Raw genomic sequence first — 20,356 nt, 5'->3', positions numbered from 1 at the left:
TGTCTTCCGCTAAAAAGTTTGGTTTCCCCCTATAACACTAACTTTTAACTTTTAAGTACCATACTTTACTTTTCTCATCAGTGCTCTCTGCTAAAAGCAAAAGGATGAATATTATTTTGTTTCTAATGCATTGTAAGAAAATAACATCAGAATTAAACATAAGCTAAATTTGGCAATCGATTAGTAAAAATTGTAGTCGAAACAAAATATGAAATAAAATAAATAGAATAATTCTATTTATTTTATTTTATATTTTGCTTTGTTGTTGTTGCTCAGACGAACTTTATTGCTATAGAAAAGCTCAGATTTTTTTTCTCTTATAGAATGCGTTTTGTTCTTAGTAAAAAAAGTTGATGAAGTTTTTTTTTTGTTGTGCATAACATTTTTAATCTGAGGTATGTAAAATTATTAAGTTTTACTGTTTATAACAACTCTTATAACCTTTCCCTCCAACTCTTATGTTTAAATCAGTGGGTCTGTGTATGTTCTGGAAACTAGTTTTCGCGTGCATGTCCTATTGAGCCGAAATTTCAGCTATTATGAAATTTGCATCTTATGACTTGATTTCGATATAACACGGTACACATTCCTTGATTTAAATTATTTCAAGGTCTCATATAACACGGTTTTGATATAACACGAGCATGGTTTCGATACAACACGGTACACATTAACATGATTTATAATATGTACATGATTAATTAGGTTAAAAAATAAGTAAAAAAATTATTTATAAAAAAGTCTCGTATAACACGGTTTCGATACTACACGGAACAAATTAACCGTGTTATACGAGGGATACCTGTATAAGTAATATTTGTACAAAAATTACGTGTGATTTTATTTAAAAATTTAACTTTTATTTAAATTTTTCAAAAACTGTTTCGTGATTTTATTTCTTCTATTGTATGTGATGAAAATCATGACAACTACACTTAAAAACTCTTAAGCATATGAAAATCATTTTGATATGACATGTTTGTGATATGACAAGCCAATTCAAGCAGAAACATTTGTTTAAAAACTTGAAATTTATATTGGAACAATACAATATTGAAACTACTTTCAGATTTGTTGCCACAAGTCACAGGAAAGCACTGTTGAGAGCATTGATTTAACCATTAAACGTACAACGAAGAGATCAGTAAATTCATGCATCAACTTTCAAAAAGACGGAGAAAAAAGGATCTAAAAATATCCATTATCATCTTTACCCACAAAATATGCGCTATTTGAATCCTGTAACAAGTTATGTTATTGAATATAGTAAGTACACATCAACAAATTGAAGGAGAGTTCCCTTGAAAGTCATCAGACCGACTTTGAAAGTCAACAAATAATGCTGAAAATGTAGATACAGCTGAATCAAAAACACCAAATCATTAGAATATGCCAAAGCATTCGTTCACGATTGGACAAGTTTTGCTAGTTGGATGTACGGGGAAAGAAATTAAGAAAGAGCAATGTTGCACAGGTCCTTCATATAGAAGATGGAGGAATAGAAGTATCTTGTTTGAGAGTGCGTAATAATGTGAGAATGATCTTCGTGTTTGCTGAGAAAGAAGATAAATGCTCTATGGATTATGATAAAATTATTGATTATTTAAAGAATTCAGAATTGTAATAGTTGGCTCAGGCATTAGATATTGTTTCAGACTGCTGTATTAGTTTAATCAGTGTTTGTAAGTTGCAATTTACCAAAGTTAATTGTTTTGGACTTCTTGTCCTTCCGTTACCCTTAAAAAATACATAATTCATGTGCTTAAAATAATTATTTTTTAAAACTAAAGGTGAAATTGTTATGATTGAACATTTCCGTATGTGCTCTAACTTTTATAGAATTTTCCCTTTTATAGTTTAGCTGAACTTTTGGGGAGAACATGATAGCGTGAAAATCATGTCGCAAAAATGTCCTTCAATTACCGTTTTTTTTAATTTGATTTTAAAAAAAGTTAACAACAAAAGATTCTTGGCTTTGGCTTTTTTAGCATCTCAGTATGATGTGTATAAAAGTCTATGCATCATTTTTTGAAAATATATGTATATTGATACGCTCACAGACAGAAATGCAACTTTTTTTTTTGTAAAACTGTCCTTCCATTACCGCTGGAATTCACTTATTATTATAATTATTATTACTCGCAGGGGATATTCAATATGGCAATGGACAAGTACGTCGGTAATTTTGATTTTGATTAGCGAAGAGGAATTAATATATTACTATACGGTGAGTCAAGTTTTGCAATATCTGGCATACGTGAATTTTCGCAACTTACTATCAACCGGTGCTCATGCGCGCGATATGCGGTAGATAACCAATAAAAAAAAACCGGGATTTATGTATTTATGCTTGCTTACCGCACAATACCATAGAGTTTTGATTCATGGGTATGTGAAGTGGCCGTATTAAAAATGAGTAGCCGACTACAGTGCTGGCCAAATTATTAGACTAAGACTGTTTTAAAAGCAAATTCTTTATTGATTACATAACTATAGACACATTAACGAACAGTAAAATAATTATTTAATATTTAGTATGCATTCCCTTGTTCTTGATGAGCATTTTAAGTCTTTTTGGCATACTTTTCACAAGATTTACACCATTTCTTAACACTTTTTAAAAAAGGAGGTAAAAATTGTTTATACTCCCTATTATATATACTCACATACACATACTCACTAATTACCTAATACTAACTTTAAATATAACAGAACACACTAATAAAAAGAACTAGTGAACTGTTTAAGCTGATTGAGGTTATGTTCCTGGTAGGTAGATAAACAAAGAACATAAACAAAGCAGACAGTGCTGCCACCTGCAAACATTAAATTATGCTAAAATAACGTAATAATCAGTGTACAGTATGTACTGTACTTTAACAGTAAAATAAATAGTATTTTAGTACAAATAGTGTGCAAAAAACAAAAACAAAAAAAAAAAGAAAAGAAAAAACTCTTTAGTCTAATAATTTGGCCAGCACTATAAGTCAGTTACGAAACTTTTGGGGCGATTAGTCATAAAGGATTTATCCTATCCACATAACTAAATACCACTGCTTGTAGCTGAATAGCATCGTTTGCTTTATTTGTTCCATCATGAGAAATCACTGCAAAATCTGTGCATATTTATCATCTGCATCTGTGTTTCATAATTTTGCCATTCATAGCTAACATAACACCCATTCTTTGGACACCTGGAATATCTTTTACGCTTTTCCAAAGATTATCTTGTGTAAGTTTGAATCAGTATCAACTTGACTGAACAAAAATACTTTTGTTAATATTTTAACATATTAAAAGAAATTAGTGTTTGATAAATAGTGTGTTTGTTTTAACCATGTACAAAGAAACCACACGGCGTATGGAACGAGTTCAATTACAGAGTAGATGTTTTTCATGTAAAAAAAAAAGACTCAAACATTGAATACTTGCTACTGAAAAAAAAAAGAACTTGAATCGTTTTCCTTTAATTTCATGCATGAGTTATTTTAATATCTTTATTAGTTTTGAAAATAACATTTTTAAAATGTGGTCATTCTCTTGTGATAACCATGCATTTTGTTTGAATATGTCAAAAAACAGAAGAATTCTCCGAGCAGATGTATTAAAAAAATTATATATATTCACTATGATTTTTATGGTAATCGCTACAATAGTTTTTTTGAAAAGTTGTTGAAAAGATTTTTCTTTAAAGAATGGCAAAAATGCTTCAGAAATAGGGTATTAGGATGTCTTACAAGAAATGGGACAAGTAAAAATTTAATACAAAATAAGGGGAAGGGAACAGAAATGACAGACAACAGAAAAAGAAAATATGATTGAATAAAATGAGAAGAAAAAAAAATTACTAAAAAACTCAAAAACTTTCGGTTAATGAAAAGAATTTTTTTTCAAAAGGTATGAATGCGATAAATTTTTAGGAAACATTTATTTCCCGTAAAACATGTATAAATAATAATAATAACTGAATCAAGCTTTATAAAAAAAATACATTAAAAATAAGGCTGACATCACGTGTTAGTTTTGACATATGCTGTGTAATAAAACTGTACTAGAAAGGCGTGTCGATTTTCTATTATTATGAATTCTCTATTGGAGGTAACCTGGTTTGTTCGACAGGTGACCCATTACTCTTTTCTGAGCTGTTAGAAGCCGTATTATGTGTCGTTTACTGTCATCAACTAATGAAGATTGACAAGCACGAACTACGCTTTTATGTGAATGACCGATGAGGCGTGCATAATAGCTTCTAACATTAAAACTCTATTATGAGCTGAATCTACTTTACTTGTTATATTTTAGTTTGGTATCCTAAGAAACTTAATAAATTTTAAGACAAAATATATTTAGCAACAAGTACTGTAAAAAACAATTTGAAGAATGGCTTTGAGGGAAAAGGTATAGCGAGCTAAAACCAAATACAGTAAAATCTCATTACAGCGAAAACCAATACAATGAAATGTCACTTTCAATGAAAAAAATTATCATTTCTGATACATTGTTTGAGTTCCATCACAACGAAATTTCCGTTACAACGTACAAATTTTTGTGGTCCCTTGAAGTTCGTAGAAACGGGATTTAGCTGTAGTTAGATTAGTAAATTAAAATAATATGTAGTACTGAAAATAAACATATGAGGCACTGAGAAGCAAAGGGATAAAATTACCAAAATAAAAAAATTAGAAGGTAACAAGTGCAAATGGTAGGTGAACCTCTCCTATGTCTTGGAGCAGGAGATAGTACTAGTGACCCTGGTAGGTGCTGTTATCTAGCATGATTAGAACTTTTCAATGAAAACCTACCTAGGAGCTAATCTTTAAACGCGTTTTACTCAAAACTTGAAAATCTGAACTTACATCCATTTTCTTCTCACTGCCTCATATGAATAATGATGAATGAAGAGATGACGAAAGTAAACTAACCACTTCGTGTAACATTTAGATTAACTAAATGCACTAAATACTAGGACTGCAGAGTCAGAGGGAAAATGACCGACACCTGGAATTTTAAAACCTCCCCCGGCTCCCACTTCCTTTACCTTAAAATGAATCCGATTCCAATTCTTCGACTCCGACTCTGGCTCGAACTCCGCATCTGTGCTAAGCACTCATTTAAATTATAACGGGAACTAAACATTGGAGAAGAATTGCAATAAAAAAGGAATAAAACAACTTATTAGGGTAAATCCTATTTATGAATGATTACTAAAGAATATATAGGCTAATAATTATGTCAAATTGATTGACGTAAAGAGCTGCATTATTCAATTAAAATTCAATCACACAATATGCTATATACCAATTTATAATTTTCAAAATTGCATGCATTCTATTTGGCTATCTGAATTCGCTACTCGATGGTATTACAAAAATACCAATCCCTAAACTATACACTTGATTAAATATTATCTATATTTAGAATTTCAACAGCATTTCAATTGAACAAATTCCTTTCATGTATTTGTGAAAGAAAATGAGGAATATGCTCTCTATATAGAAATATCTGTCAATGTTTAACGGAACAATTTTAGCTGCATATTGCAGATTTGATCCAGTCGCTAAAATCATCCAGTTTCTTGGTGTAGAATTTGAAGATATGTGCATCCGCCGTAAAGTAATCCTTGCAGTCTAAATTTATATCGAAATCATTCACGTTTAAATTTCAAAATGTGATTGATTCTTAAAAGATCGGTAGAAACTCGTTTCGTGTGGAGTTTCAATTTACATAATCTGTAACAGAAGCAAAATATTAACTCTAGATATAGGAATTGAAAATGTGTAGCTCAATGATCATTTGCATCGGAAATAAAATTGCCTCCGGCGCTTATTTTTACCTATAAATAAAGCGCTTAAGTTTCAAGAATTAAGAAAGAGATTTAGTGCTTCCATCAATGACTTGTCAATACTGTCTACAATAAAATTAGTTTTCTTATTCATAACACATTTCGGCGGGGGGGGGGGGGGTAACGATTATTTTTTTAAATTATATACAGTACAGTTTTACAGTAAGCACAAATGTTAAAAAAAAGGAATTGTTATAAAATTAGCCTTGAAAATCAAACTCAACCCTTCTACATCAAAACTTCATTACAATCAAGTTTGTTTGAAAAAAAAATCATTGGTTAGATGAAGATTTATATATGATTCTAATTAACCTGTGGAGCCTAATGCTTTTTTATTCATTTATTTATTTCTTTGAGCTATTCAAAATTGAGAATATAACTTGAAAAAAGAAAAAAAAAATAGAGAGGGAAAAACATGGGAACAGGGTGTACTGGCTAAGATTTCAAGAACATTCAAAAACGGTTAGTCACAATCGAACAATTCCCTCAAAAGTTGTTTGGGGCTGACAAACAAACCGACCGATATACATTTCACCCATCTCAAAGTTCTATTTTGACCCCCCCCCCTTTTTTTTTTTGACATTAAAACATTAACTGCGGTAATTTCTTTTTAGTCTTATTTTTGTTTTTAGCAATATTTTTAATGAATATTAGGTCTCTTTTCATGATTTTCACCTTTTTTTTAACAAAGTTTCGCAGGACGAATATTATTTTTGAATTTTCCTTAGCGATATTTTTAGGAGCTATTAATTCTTCCTTCACGATGCTTTTTGTTTAGTTTTTCAGAGCGGCAGACGCTGTTTCGAAAGCGACATTTATTGACAATATTTTCTTGATGGTCCCTGTATTCATCATCTACACCCAAACCTGTTTTTATGCGGTGGATAGGGACCGCATAAAAAAATCTCATTAAAAAATTGTTCGAAACTTCACGAGTAGCTTTAAAAGGTTGTTTTCGAAATACAGTTAAAAATATTTTTTTATGCGGTGAATAGTTACCGCATAAAAAGGACTCACGTAGAAAATAACCCAAAAAAACTTACAAAATTGTAATTTTTAAAGGAAATAAAAATGAACCAAGTGATATTTTTTGCCGAGTACTCGGACAAAATTTCCCAAAATGGAAATTTTTGGAGGTCACAGTAACTTTCCATCGGAGTGCCTATGTCGTCACTTGAAGATACTAATTAGCACTAAAACCCCTATAACTGGAGAGGCCGACGCATCCGTCATATTGGAGTAAGCGTACAACAGGGAAGGCTACCTTTATTGGCAATCATTCGCCGAACAGGGAATTTTTGCGTCACGTTTCTTTCTCGCATTGTGCATACGTTCGAAGACAAAATTGCTTACAAGGTTTGCTTGACTGATTCTTTCTAAAGAAAATAATAATTTAATTACTTAATTTACGCTAGTAAAAGTAACCACTTTAAATTAATGTAAGTATTGGACATTGAATACCGTCGAAACGGCAAATGAATGAATTTAAACTTTAAAAAATGACAAATTATAAAACCATTTCAATTTTTTTCTGACGAATTAAAATATTTACAAATAGAGGATTGTAAATCTTTCAGATAATTTATTGCATCATTTGTAAAAAAAAAAAAAAAAAAAAAAAAACAATGTGATAGCCTTTCTTCTAATTTCCTCCCCCTACCTTTCGATAAAGGAGCGGATGTTAAACAGCGGTCAAATGAAAAAAATAAGCAATCCAAGATCGCTTTTTACAAAAGATTCAAGCAGTTGGGCATTAAGTACGGTTTGAAAAACATATAGTATTCAGGATGCCCACCCCCTGAGGGCAAGGGCGCACCCCCCTCAATATTGCAGAGACATCCTCCCCAAAAGAGGAAAAAAATACCCCTCAAACCACCCTCCTAAAAATTTCAATGGCGCAGTCAGTGCCATGACCCTCCCCCCCCCCCCCTCTCCTAAATGGTCGCCCCTGTAGTATTTGTATGAAAAAAATCTTCTATCGAATCAACTGCTCCTTTCTTTCTTTTTTTTTTCAATAAAATCAACTTGAATTTTTTTCATGCAAATAAAAAAATTATTTAAATTTATTAATGTTAAATGTAAAATTCTTAATATTAATTATTACCTCCAAGTAGTTATAAAGCCCCAGAAAACCTTCAATTGATGGGTCTGGCATGATTAGGTGAGAAAACGGGGGGCGGGATGAGCACACTCTAAATAAACGTTAATAAATTTCTTGGTTGCATCCCGAACTGACTGGGAAGGCGATAATTATAATTGCATGCATGCTTAAATCTTACTTTAATATTCTGGGATTTTGGAGACAAAAAAGGTAATATCAAAATTTCATAAAAACATCCTTCCCGAGGAATAGGAATTGAGTGATCAAAAAATCTAATTTCAATTTCACAACACTTTTTTCAAAATGCATACACGAGAGAGCCAGAGAGCGAAGGTAAACATTACCGAAATTTTGGAAACTGTTGTCGTTGCTTTCAGGCTGCCAGTCACTTCGTCCGCTATTAATTATTCATTTCTTTTTTCTTTCTGCATCTGCAGGTAATCTGAAATCCTTTTTTGGAGCACCCTTTTTTGGTTTGCACAATTAACAGCCGAACAACTACCCATTCGGCTAAATTTAGCATATGCTAAAAAAATGTAAACATCAGGAGCAATGCTATCGCTGCGAAGCACTGGATCAAGTTTGCTCCAAAATGGCCGATGCTTCGGCTCCTCCACTATAGGGGCTTTACCCAACACTCGTTTAAAAAATAATTTCGTCAATTGAATCCCAATCTGATTGAAATTTTAATATACCGCACAAAAAAAATCGCAAAAAAAATCGCACCAAAACAACAAAAAAAAAAAAAAAAAAAAAAAATCGAAAAATCGCACAAAAAAATCGCTTAAAGAAAAGACCGCATAAAAACAAGCTTGGGTGCATGTTAAGACGGTCTCCATTCATCTTTCGTATCATGTAATTGATATTGAGCGGCACACCGTCATAAAAACTTGTTTAACGAAACTGTTATTGAGTGTGCGAAATCAACTGTCCCAAGAGGAAGAACTAAATGATATAAATGTTTCTGGAATGAGGAACTTGTTGAAATTAAGGCGAAGAGAAACAGCCTTAAGAAGAAAGGCAGAATTGACTGGAAGACAATGTGATGTAATTGCGAAATTCTTTGTTAGAAAGTAAACGAAATGTTTTGATAACTTTATTACTAAATTCAACTATAAAACATATAGCCTAAAAACCTACAAGTACCTTACAAGAATTCAAAATAAATTTACTCCTCCTACTAGAGAACATTTAATTGTGTGTATAAACTTTAAAATCGGACAAAGTGGTTGCAAGTGCCATTGAGTACTATATTTACAATACTCAAAGAGTGTTTATGGGTTATGCCCAAAAAATGTCCAAGTTTTTTAATATTGAAATTCCTGTCTGTATTCCATTTAAAAATTATTTCATCACAGATACTGATAATATTTTTGATTCCTCTTTTACAGAACATTTGCTGGTGAATGCACTTAATATCTAAAAGTTAGAAAATCTCCGAGAGGAGCCCAGATTCATGTTGAGTTTCTGAAGAAGCAAGGAAGCTACTCAAACTATTTACTGTTACATATTTTCAATCCCACTTAAAGAACATGCAAGGAATCGAACAAAGAATTCAATCGAATTCAACAAAATCGAGTTGAAGGAGCCCTTAATTTCGAATCCTTCTCAAATTTGCATTTCCATCAAGTACCCTTAGCAAACAAAATTCAATGTTAATCGTAGAGTCTCACATTGCTTTTTGTTAAGGAGTAAACAAAAATCTTATTTCTGATTTTAAACAGGCATTTACTGATTACTAGTGAATAGGCTAACTCAACGTTCTCTGTAATGTGTTTCAGCATATTTTCTGTGGTCCGTGTGGGTTTTTAACCAGCATCTTGCATTTACGAATCATGATTAAAATACTTTAAAACATTTACTGGCATGTATAAAGGTGATACTGATTCAAGAAAAAAAGCTACCGATTTTTGTGCCGCTTTCAGTGGAAAACAAACAAGTGAAATTTTTGCTGTTACAAAATAATAATAATAATAATAATAATAATAATTAATTTGAATTTTAACATCTTGAATTCAAATTATGTTTTTCACAATCACGTGTGCGTGTGTATGTAGGCGTGTGTATTTGTGTCTGTGTGCAAGTATGAGTGTGTGGGTATGTATGTGTGTGTGTGTATGTGTGTAGGTGTGTGTGTGTAGGTGCGCATGTGTGTGTGTGTTTGTGTAGGATATGGACGCAATTTGGAGACGGTTTTCGCTAGAGGAGCAGCATCGTGAGGCCGGACGACGGTGGTGCTGCAGAGGGAGGCGGGGGGAAAATAAAATCAAAGGACGCCAAAACAGTCAAATGAGAACAATAAACAATGTGATTGCTCAAAAAAACACTTTAAATATGGGTTTTGGGATTCCTCAAGAAGAGTGCAAATTTTTCACGCGGGTCAGCTAGTGTTCTTTAAAAAGAATTTAAGGATTTAATATTTTTAATGTTATGTTGTTGTTAATGCCAGTTGGGTGGCCCAAGCCCCATTCACGTAGCAAGTAAGTATGGATTTGTAGCAGAAAGGAGCAGTTCCTGAAAAACTGAGGCTCCCAAATCGACTTTGGCCTCGTTAGATAGCAGCACTACCACCTCCACAACTCAGGCATAGTTCTGAAGAGGAGGGAAATATCCAGCCTCTCTGTGTTCATAGTAACTACTAGCGATAGATCCCAGAATTTTAGATCCCACGGATTTAACGAGCCTGTACTCCGAATGCACTCAGTCGGTTTATCTTGGAATATATTGGTATTATTATGGGTATAAGCGTATAGTAGAATACCAGTGTCGAGCTCCACACCCGGAACCCTTCGATTTTGAGTCCCTTATCGACTACAATATATGTCTTTTATTTTTTTTAGTTTGATAGTCATATGAGGCAGTGAGAAGCAAAGGGATTTAAGTGGACATTTTCAAGTTTTGAGTAAAACACGTGTAAAGATAACATCCTAGGTAGGCTTTCATTGAAATATTTTTCTAAATCATGCTGTATAGCAGCAACTACCAGGGCTGCTAGTACCATCTCTTGCCCCAAGACAGAGGAGAGGATCACCTGTATACTGGTTATCTCCAAATTTTTTAACTTTGCACTTATATCCCTTTGCTTCTCACTGCCTCATATATTCTATCATTAAAATGTTAATTTAAATAAGGTATTTGTGTAGGATAAATTATATCCATAATTGCTCTTAACACTTCAGGTTATAAGTTAAAGCTTCAATTTTATCATCTAATTACTCTTTTATTCTTAGCAGCAGCCCTTGCTTCACCATTTATTGCCTAGAGTTCAATACTGCAAAGAAAAATTTACTGAAACGGAAAACATAAGTAATTGAGCTTCTTTAAAAATGCTAACATTTTATACTCTCTATACCTTTCAATAAAAATATTTTCGAATAATCCTATTTTATTAAACTAGAGCATATTTATGTAGAATTTACTGTGACACGTTACTAAAATGTTAAAAGCAAGTTTTTAATAATATCCTGCTCCACCTTAGAGCATTGCTTAGAGCATGAAAAGGAAATAAAAAAACGAAAAATTGTTCTGTTTCGTCTGAAACTTGGAAAAAGCTTAAAAGGTTTAAGCCAAAGCAATACCGATGAATGGTTTGCAGCGCATTTCAGAATGCATGTATTTTAGAGCATTATTTATACAAGTAAAGGAAAAACATTGGAGTTTTTATTTTTTGCCCACTGTATTTGTGCGGAGAAATAATCCCTTTACTCTGCATGGTATGAGTGGATTATATTCCTTTTCATCAGTCAGGTTTTACTTTTTATTTCTTTTCAATGGTTTTAATTCAAAAGTTATGTTAAAGGGTTTTTCTTCCCAGACATCAATATATGCAAGTAGTACCCATATTTGACCTGAAAGTGATGAGTTTATGTGTGCTGAGTATTTCAATAATAATAATAATAATAAACTTTTTCTGTTTGTGAAAGTAATATATTGATAAGATAAAAACTTCTATTTGTATGTTCTGCAATTACTATTACGGGAAGAAATGGCAAAACATTGTGTGGAATGCACTGGAATGGGTAAACAGGTATTATGAGAAAAAAGAAATAAAGGATAGCTTAAAAGCTCATTATATAGAAAATTCTTAAGAAATGCTGCTTTGATTAACTATCAGACACACATTGACAAACAAATACTGTTCGAATGATAGTAATACTATGAAAGAAATACGCTGCCATAATTCACTCTCACAAATTTGTTGATAAAATGAGAATTTTGTGCGTAGAAATTTCTAAGATTTCTGATTATAGGTGTGTTCAACACCAAAGGCAAATAGAAAAAAAAATACGTTTGTCATTACCATTCTTGCTCATAATGAGTTACTTTAGAAATTGTTGAGCAATTTTGTTCTTTTTATGCTAATATTCCGTGAACCTTTGCTAAAACTATGTAAAGTTTAACTAAAGGTATCCTTATTTTATATTTGTTGTTAGGTGAAATACCTAAAAACATCTTAAGCATTATTATCATTACCATCCATCGCAAAAATTGCTAACATGTGGATGATAAAGATAGACTGCGGATAAAACGATACTAAGTGCAATATTTCTAATAATTTTAGATGATTGATTTATTGAAAGTTAGTTTCTTAAAAGGTAGATAGTTCATTCCATAAGTTTAATCAAATTTCAGCAGAAAAATTTAGAATGTTAAAATTTGACAATACTTTATAAGCATTTTCAGTATATTTATTTTGATTTTGGATAGTAAATTTAATGAAGTATTAATTAGTCAATTGATTAATGAATCAAAATGAAAGAAAAAACTAAGAGAAAAAAATTAAATTCATAAAATTTGTCAAATTTTCAAATATAAACCACAATCAAACAACAACCCTCAGATGTTTGGGAAATTTTGCAGTTTAAAAAGAATACATATTTTGTGTTTTTAAAAAATAACAAACTTCACCCCCTTTTGAAAAGTTAAAACTTGGAGGGCAAAATAACGCTTTTCAAGAGAATCGCCCACATAATAATAACTATTATTGTTACAAATAACTATAACTTCCTCCATCTCAAATTATTTGCTACATTTAGGTCAGAAATTTAGTTCCAAATTAGTTGCTACACTCGAATACTTGAGACTAAATCTTGAAGCTGATTATTTAATTTTTGCAGAGACTTCAGAAGAGTATATGCTATCAATCAACAATTAATCAGCGAACATTTTCTTATTCACTCCACAATCAGTACCATATGAGTTTCAGAAATCCAGGTTTTCCTTTAAACCACGCTCCATTTTATAACCAGTAATTGCATAAAACTATCGTCTAGCTAATGAATCGTGAGTTCATTTGAAAGTTAACTGACCTTTAGAAACTTTTAAAAGTGCAGAGTTGCTTAAAAGTTTGAGAGTACTGGTTTTTTGTAATTAATTTGGTATTGATTTCTGAAGGGAAGGAGAAAATGCTTGTCAAGTAAATTTTGTCAATTGATAGCATAAAACCCTAAGATCACTAATAAAAAAAAATGTTCAAACAAAATCATAAAATCGTCAGTTTCAATAATCAGTAAGGTAAGTGCGACAAATAAGGCCAATCTAAAGTTTAGGGCCTGATATCTCGCTAATTTACGATTCAATTAGCTCCAATATTTCTACATTCATCAAATGAATAATAAAAAATAAGAAAAGAATTACTCCATGTGTAAATATATACTATTAATTTCTGTCCGCGTCTGTCTGTGTGTGTATGTTACCCTATCTCCTCTAGACTGGTAATGTCTTGCAGGTCAATACTTGTACCGTGGGATACAGGACATCCAGGGGAAATTATAGCTCTCTGTCTCATTTCACTAAATTTTAAGGGGCCGAACATTCCGGGGTAAAAAAAAACATCGAAATCATCAATTGTCACCCACCGCAGGAGGTATTCAGCCACCACAGGTGTCAAACAGGGGTTGGTGAGCGAAGCGAGCAAGAGGTGGATCAACCAAGTTGAAGTTTAAATTATGCTTAGTATCAGTTTAGCAAAAAATGCAAATTTACTTTATTAGGAAAAGAAGTCCCTAATAAAACCAACTCTGAAAAACCGTCGAAAAGATCTATCAAATTATAAATATTGAAAAATTCTTATATTGTAAACATAAAAACATATTTGCATCACATTTGATAAACTGAAAAACATTATTCAAAATTCCATTTTTATTTCAATGAAAAGGAGAAAAGTCGATCCTCATATTCGAGGTACTGATAAGTCGTTATTTTCTGTTTTATGGAGTTTCCTGTGGGCAATTCGTGCGGCACATGCAGCACTAGATTATATCGTCCACCCGATCCTTCCGTGTCTTAATAAGGACACTGGAGCCCTAGTAATGCTAATCATGGCCTTATTGGTGTACAGTCTACTTTTCCAGGGTTATCAAATTAAAAGAGAAAATGGTGATACACAGCGACATTTTCCTTTCTGATTTCGTCAACTACATAAATAAGGCTGTCAAGAACGATTAACAACTTTTTTTATATTTGTTAACTACAGTGTACCCCTTCATGTAGGAAGCCTATTAAATTATTACTTAAGAAAATGTTGTTATACAAAACTATAAAATTATTTACATTACGGATGGCAGCATGTTAGAGGGACAAGTAGGCCCTTGCTTTTTCGTTGTCTACGAGGATAGATTGGAGACAATGGCATTCCAGAACCGGATACGAGTGTTCTGTTTTTCAGGCTGAACTTTTAAGTTTAAACCTGGCTGTCAAGTGGATCCAAAGTTACTGTCATGAAAATTCGGTTCATAAGTTTCTTATATTTGTAGTGATTCACTGTTTTCACTCTTGCTTTTGCGTAGTTTAGATTCTATAGAGAATCTTGCTGTAGAAGTTCACTCTATTCAGCATGTTCTTGAAGGTGCAATTGAGCCTCATTTTTTATACTTTCGAGGCCTTAGTGGCAATTTTGGAAGTGAGAGAGCGGAAAAACTAGCTAAAGAAGCATCTTGTTTTAGTATCAGTTTAATGATGTCCGTAAAGTAATGATCTGCTTCGAACGGGAATATAGAATTTCTCGCCCCTTCAAAAGCAAAGTGGACAAAGAGATTTTTCCCGAATATTTTTCTTCGTTAGAGTGCAAATATTTGTTTACCGTTTTAATGGATGTGGAAACTTCAATAGCTATTTGTTTCGTTTCTGGTTGGTCAAATGTGAACGTTGTGTTTATGTTGAAGTTAATGGAGATGTACAGCATTTTTTTTTTTTAACTGTAACTTACAAAATGTTGTAAGAACTGCTGCAATAAGGAAAAACATATGGTTTGTCCTGTTGTCTGCCTCTTGCTCTTTCTGATCGTGTGAAGAGTACGGAAATCCTTGCTGTTTTCGAAATTTTCTTCTGTGTTTGGGTTTTTGATTGTTGTTACACTTTGTTTTGAGTTTGTGTTTCTTTAGTTACTTTTTTGAGTGTGTTCACGTTCTGTTTGGATTTTGTGGCTCTTTTACTTACTTATATAAGCCTAGCATTACATTGTGTGGTGCAGAGGGAGTTTTTAAATCTCTTAATAAAACAAAAAAACTACAGTGAACCATGAAGAGATAAAAATTTGCTGTAAAGTAAGCTCAGGCAATTTTGAGGAGACCTTTTCCAAATGCCAGTTGCTGCACTTTTGCCTGCTCATAACTAACTGCTTGTTGATAATGCTTAGCCATCAGCTAGACTTTCTGATAACGATAAAATCAGGATTTAGCAAATTTTTGCCATCCAACATAAAAAAGGGGGTGGGGAGGTTGGCCTTATTGGTTTACATGGCCTTATTTTGCGCACTCACCTTACAAAAGTATTTTAATGTAGCAAATACTTTTGGACGAGGCGTAATATTTTTTACAAATATCTACTTACACCATTACTATTATTGTCCTTTAGCAGCAAGAGTTGAGAAATAACTTGTGATAGGGTAAAGTTGTCATATTTCGTCCCTGTGCCCAATTTCCTCCCTCTAAGTTTCTCTGATCTGAAACTAGGTGTCGCTATCGGTGATATGATTTCTGGTTGCGGTCAAAAACACTATTTATTTGCCTACGTTTCATGAGTCTAGTGCGCTGCGTTGTTGTATGGGAGTACTTGTTCCGAATTTTGAAAACTTGATTTATCGTAAGACTATTTGTAAATGCTCTTTTGGATTATTTAAAATGTGTTTATTTAGTTGTATTTGACTTATTGGCGAATATAAAGTTCCTATTTCTGTCCCCTAACAAGATTGGAGTAAAAACGCTGATTCAAAGTATCCTATGTGGCAAAAATATTCTTATGAACAAAAGCCTGGATAAATATTGGTACGTTGCCCTTAATGCACACAAAATGCATTCCAGGACGAAGAACAAGAAAAAAGTGTTTTTTTTTAAGCTTGTTTGGAGGCTTGAAAATCAATCTTACATTTCTTAAAAAAGTATTTTGTTTAAAAAAAAAAAGCATTATCTGTGTTGTTTTAATTTCTTATTATTATTCCATATTTGTTGTTATTACCAGGTTTGAAACCTATTGCTCCCTATTTTAGAATGTGTATTGGAGGGGGGGGGGGGCGGGGCGAAAATAATGCAACCATTTTTTATTCTAGTAAAAGTTCATTTTTTAAAAACTTTTTTTTTTTTTTCGGAAAACAAATAACGTTGAATGTATTGAAACTTAAATATCATTTCTAGGCATAGTTGATGCGGCTATATATATATTTTTGGAATAATTAATCATAATGTATGCTAATTAGAGATCAAAAAGCTTATGGGGGACGAAGTATGGCGACTTTATCCTAAGCTTACGTTCGGACCATGCGAAAGGTTGAAATGTCACTGTACGTAAGAGCCAAAGAAATCTATGAAGACATGATCCGCAGAAAATAGTATTGTTATGAATAGAAAGTCACAAGATATCAAATATTCGCTTTTACTCGGCATGTTTTGCGGACATCTTTCACTGTCTGAGAACTTATAAAAGATTCCACCAAACACATTTATGTAGTGTGGGCTGAAATTTATTACAATAAGAAGATATAGTATCTTTTTATTTTCCATAAACGGTATAAAAATAGTATTTATTACATCGTAGACATTCCACCAAAAAAAAAAAAACGCAAGAAGTTGACTGGGATTCATTGCAATAATAAGATATAGTTTATTTTCATTTTCAATAAACGGTATGAAAATAGTATTTACTATTATTTTAAAGACATTACACAAAAAAAAAAAGAAAGAAAAAGAAAAGGAAAAAAATAAGTAAGGAAATTTATATTATAGGCTGTTCATAAATAATACCGCTTTTTTTCTAAATTTTTATACCCTCCTCACCTCCTCGCTTACCAAGTGTAACCCTTCACCACATCCCCTCCCCTGCTATTGTCATATGTCACGTTATTTTTCACAAACATATTGTAATAACGAAATGTAGAGTGAAGTCACTCTTCTTGTTACCCCCTCCATCCCACTTGTAACAAACCATCCAAACTTCACCCCCCCCCCCTCCTTCAAAGCTTGACATCATTTGTGGACTGTTTCATCAAAAAAAAAATAATAATAATTCTTATTAAATCTATATCAAAAACAAAGCCTGTTTAAGTAATTTTACATAAAGTTAAATTTATTAGCGGGCCAGAGTCTTACTAGGAAATTTATGAGTTCGTCGAGAAAGTTTCTCATATTATTCTCGGCTCTTTTCCTGTTTTTCTTGAATTTCATGACGTATCTAATTTAGAGAGCTCGTTATTGTTTCAATGTAGTTGATTATTTTGTCATTTTTAAAGGCATATATAATTAAATGTGAAAAAAAAAAATCTAAATTAAACGGAGATAGAGGATCAGTCTCGCTGTGTACACTCGACTTGATCTTTTGTTTATCTCTTGTTTCGAAAGCGACCATAAATTCCTGTATTTTATTTTGGAAACAAGTTACTTTCAAAAAATTTTCACATTACTCATTCCGCATCGAAGGCCTGAAGTTTTCAAGAGAATAATACAAGAGTCGCTTTTTTTCTTTCTTGCTCTGGATAGGATTCCTTTCAGACGTAAGTAAGGATTGAAAGGTTACATTTTAAACGGACAAGTAAAAGTAATGTGCTGAATGTAAAGTGAGAGGTAGCGCTTTTGAACATGTAACGAAAACATGTTTTCACAAAATAAAAACAATAACAATAATTATCGTAATGTTGATGATAATAATAACAAAATTCAAATAATGGAAAACTTTTCATTTAAATCTTCTTTTAAAAACCATGATTATTTTCATCAAAACTGAAACAAGACTAAATGATCAAAGTATCGTATATTATGATATATGTAAAGTGTTTTATTTTTTTAACTTTAGCTTTATGTTTATGTTCGTTATCGACAAATGTGCATGATGCAAATCATACCTCAGGATGCTTGAAAACTAGTTCCGTTGAAGTTATTTCAGGAAATCCTTTACGTAATTTCACCGTTTAGCTATCTCTACTCCCTTCATAAAAGGTTGGAAACTTTCTAATAATCTTTCTAATCTGATTCTGAAGCCGAAAAAGAAATTTAAAAAAAAAATTTAATTTTGACGTATTGAACTCAAATTACGTTTTTCGCAACCACAATTTGCAATAGAACCCTACTCTTGGTGTTCCTTGTTTCTACAAATGTCATAGAATGGAAATAGAGAAGAATTTTACTCCCGCCATATTATGACCTGTTGGCTTCTAGATTACGTAATATGAGGCATATCCATTGAAAAAGAAATGGTAATTAGAATGCGGTAATAAAGATGTCATGGTTGTTATGTCCAATTTGCACCTGTACAATCATCACAAAGATTATTTACAGTGTATACCGTTACGGTATTTTTATTTCTTATCAATTTTCAAAGATGGAATTAGTAATCTCGAAATCTTGTATTTAGATGAAGTTTTGCTATTAAGTTCATCTATATAGGTGTTTTTCCTGAATAAACGTGATTTTTGCGCAAAAAAACCCCGTTTTTTAATGAAAAATCTGCTTGAGTTAAGCCTTTAATGAACGCAAATGGTTTGTAATGATGAGGATTAAAATAGATCTATCTAAATAAATATTGAAAACAGCGAGCTAAACTTATTCTCGTTGACACAGTAATCTGAAAAATCAGACCAACATCAACTACGGTTAAGTGAATACAAGCAATTCGTGATTTCTCAGTAATATTTTTAAAAAAGCATAAAAAATAAGGTCAAACAAACGTGTTTGTTTTTTATACAACTTAAATTGACTGCCATGAAAAGAGTTCTCAAGAGTGATCTACAATTCTCAGTTATTTCATATGCCGATGTATGAATGCTGTTAAGAGGTTTAAACGTGCTTTGCTCACTATTATTTATTAATTTTTTCACCTTTATATTATTCCCCGACTTCAAATGAAAACAATTCATCTATGATATGTATAATGCAGCCAATAAAGCGTTATTTGAATAGAGTTAATTCTAGGAAATCTTTACTCTTACCTTTCTCTGTCGCACTCATAAGACGGATTCTCTTCGTCTTTTTTCTCTCTGAATTCATCCAAGCTGATCCGGCACATCCCATTATTTCAGAATCCTTTCGATTTCAAATACGATGAGCAAAAAAAGTTCCAAAGATGACGAAAGTATTCCTTACTTTAAAATAAAAGGGATTCTGTATGTTTTTAATCTAAGTTCGAGTTTCTTTTACGAACAAGATTATTGTTACTTAAAACTTCATCCATGGTATATTATACTTTGGCTTGAAATGTCAATCCACATTTTAAGTAAGCCTTTTTGTTGAATTACCACATTCCAATTTTGACACAACCTTGACGATTGTCAGAAATGTTTCATTTTTCGTCTTTAGTGTCAATGAATTTGTGTGACGTATCGATAGATGTTTTACAATCAATTAGAGTTTCAGTCTGTGTTCTCACGAAGTATTGTTTAAATAGTGCTTCCAACGTTCAGTTAACATCAGAAGATCTTTTCTTCTTCCGATTTTATTCAATGGGTTCAAACAAAATTACCTTGAGTTTTTATCAATGGTAAAATGCCGATTTGTTTCTTGATTTGAAATTTGTTTGTTTAGGATGCATTTCAAAAATAATTTAGGGTTTCAATGCAGTCAACGTGGTTCTTCATTTGTCCAATTAGACTGTACTTGACTCACCAGCTTTGCTCATTCAATTTAGAAGATTTCAAAAAGCAATTTTTGCAAATTTTGACTTCTTCACAATTTGTTGCTTTGTTTTGTTTTAGTTTCTTCAATATTTATAGATATGGATTGCTATCTCTAAATTCAGTCACAAGCTTAAATAGTTGATTGCTTATACTAAAAATAATATTTCTTTTTCGAAAATAACATTTTAGCGTTGCTGTTCTGCAAACATTAAAATACTCGTAGTTTGTCAATGAAATGCTTCTGATTGATTCAGAAATAGGCTTAGAATCTTTGATTGAACACAATACCGAAGAATAACTTTGCAAAACTAAATTA

At 32.1% G+C, this 20,356-nt stretch overlaps 1 protein-coding gene across 1 annotated transcript in view; it reads right to left on the bottom strand.

Moving 5' to 3' along the window:
* The window catches only part of LOC129231391 (serine/threonine-protein phosphatase with EF-hands 2-like), a 162,996-nt gene extending 143,386 nt beyond the window's left edge, over window positions 1-19,610 (bottom strand). The window contains exon 1 of the mRNA XM_054865694.1: window positions 19,357-19,610. Coding sequence (XP_054721669.1) covers window positions 19,357-19,438 — 82 coding nt within the window. The 5' untranslated portion in view covers window positions 19,439-19,610. The remainder of the gene's footprint in view (window positions 1-19,356) is intronic.
* Window positions 19,611-20,356: the final 746 nt, after the last annotated feature.

The sequence above is a fragment of the Uloborus diversus genome, chromosome 10, assembly GCF_026930045.1.
Source record: "Uloborus diversus isolate 005 chromosome 10, Udiv.v.3.1, whole genome shotgun sequence".
NCBI classification, from domain to species: domain Eukaryota; kingdom Metazoa; phylum Arthropoda; class Arachnida; order Araneae; family Uloboridae; genus Uloborus; species Uloborus diversus.
This window is presented reverse-complemented; position numbering and strand designations above follow the sequence as displayed.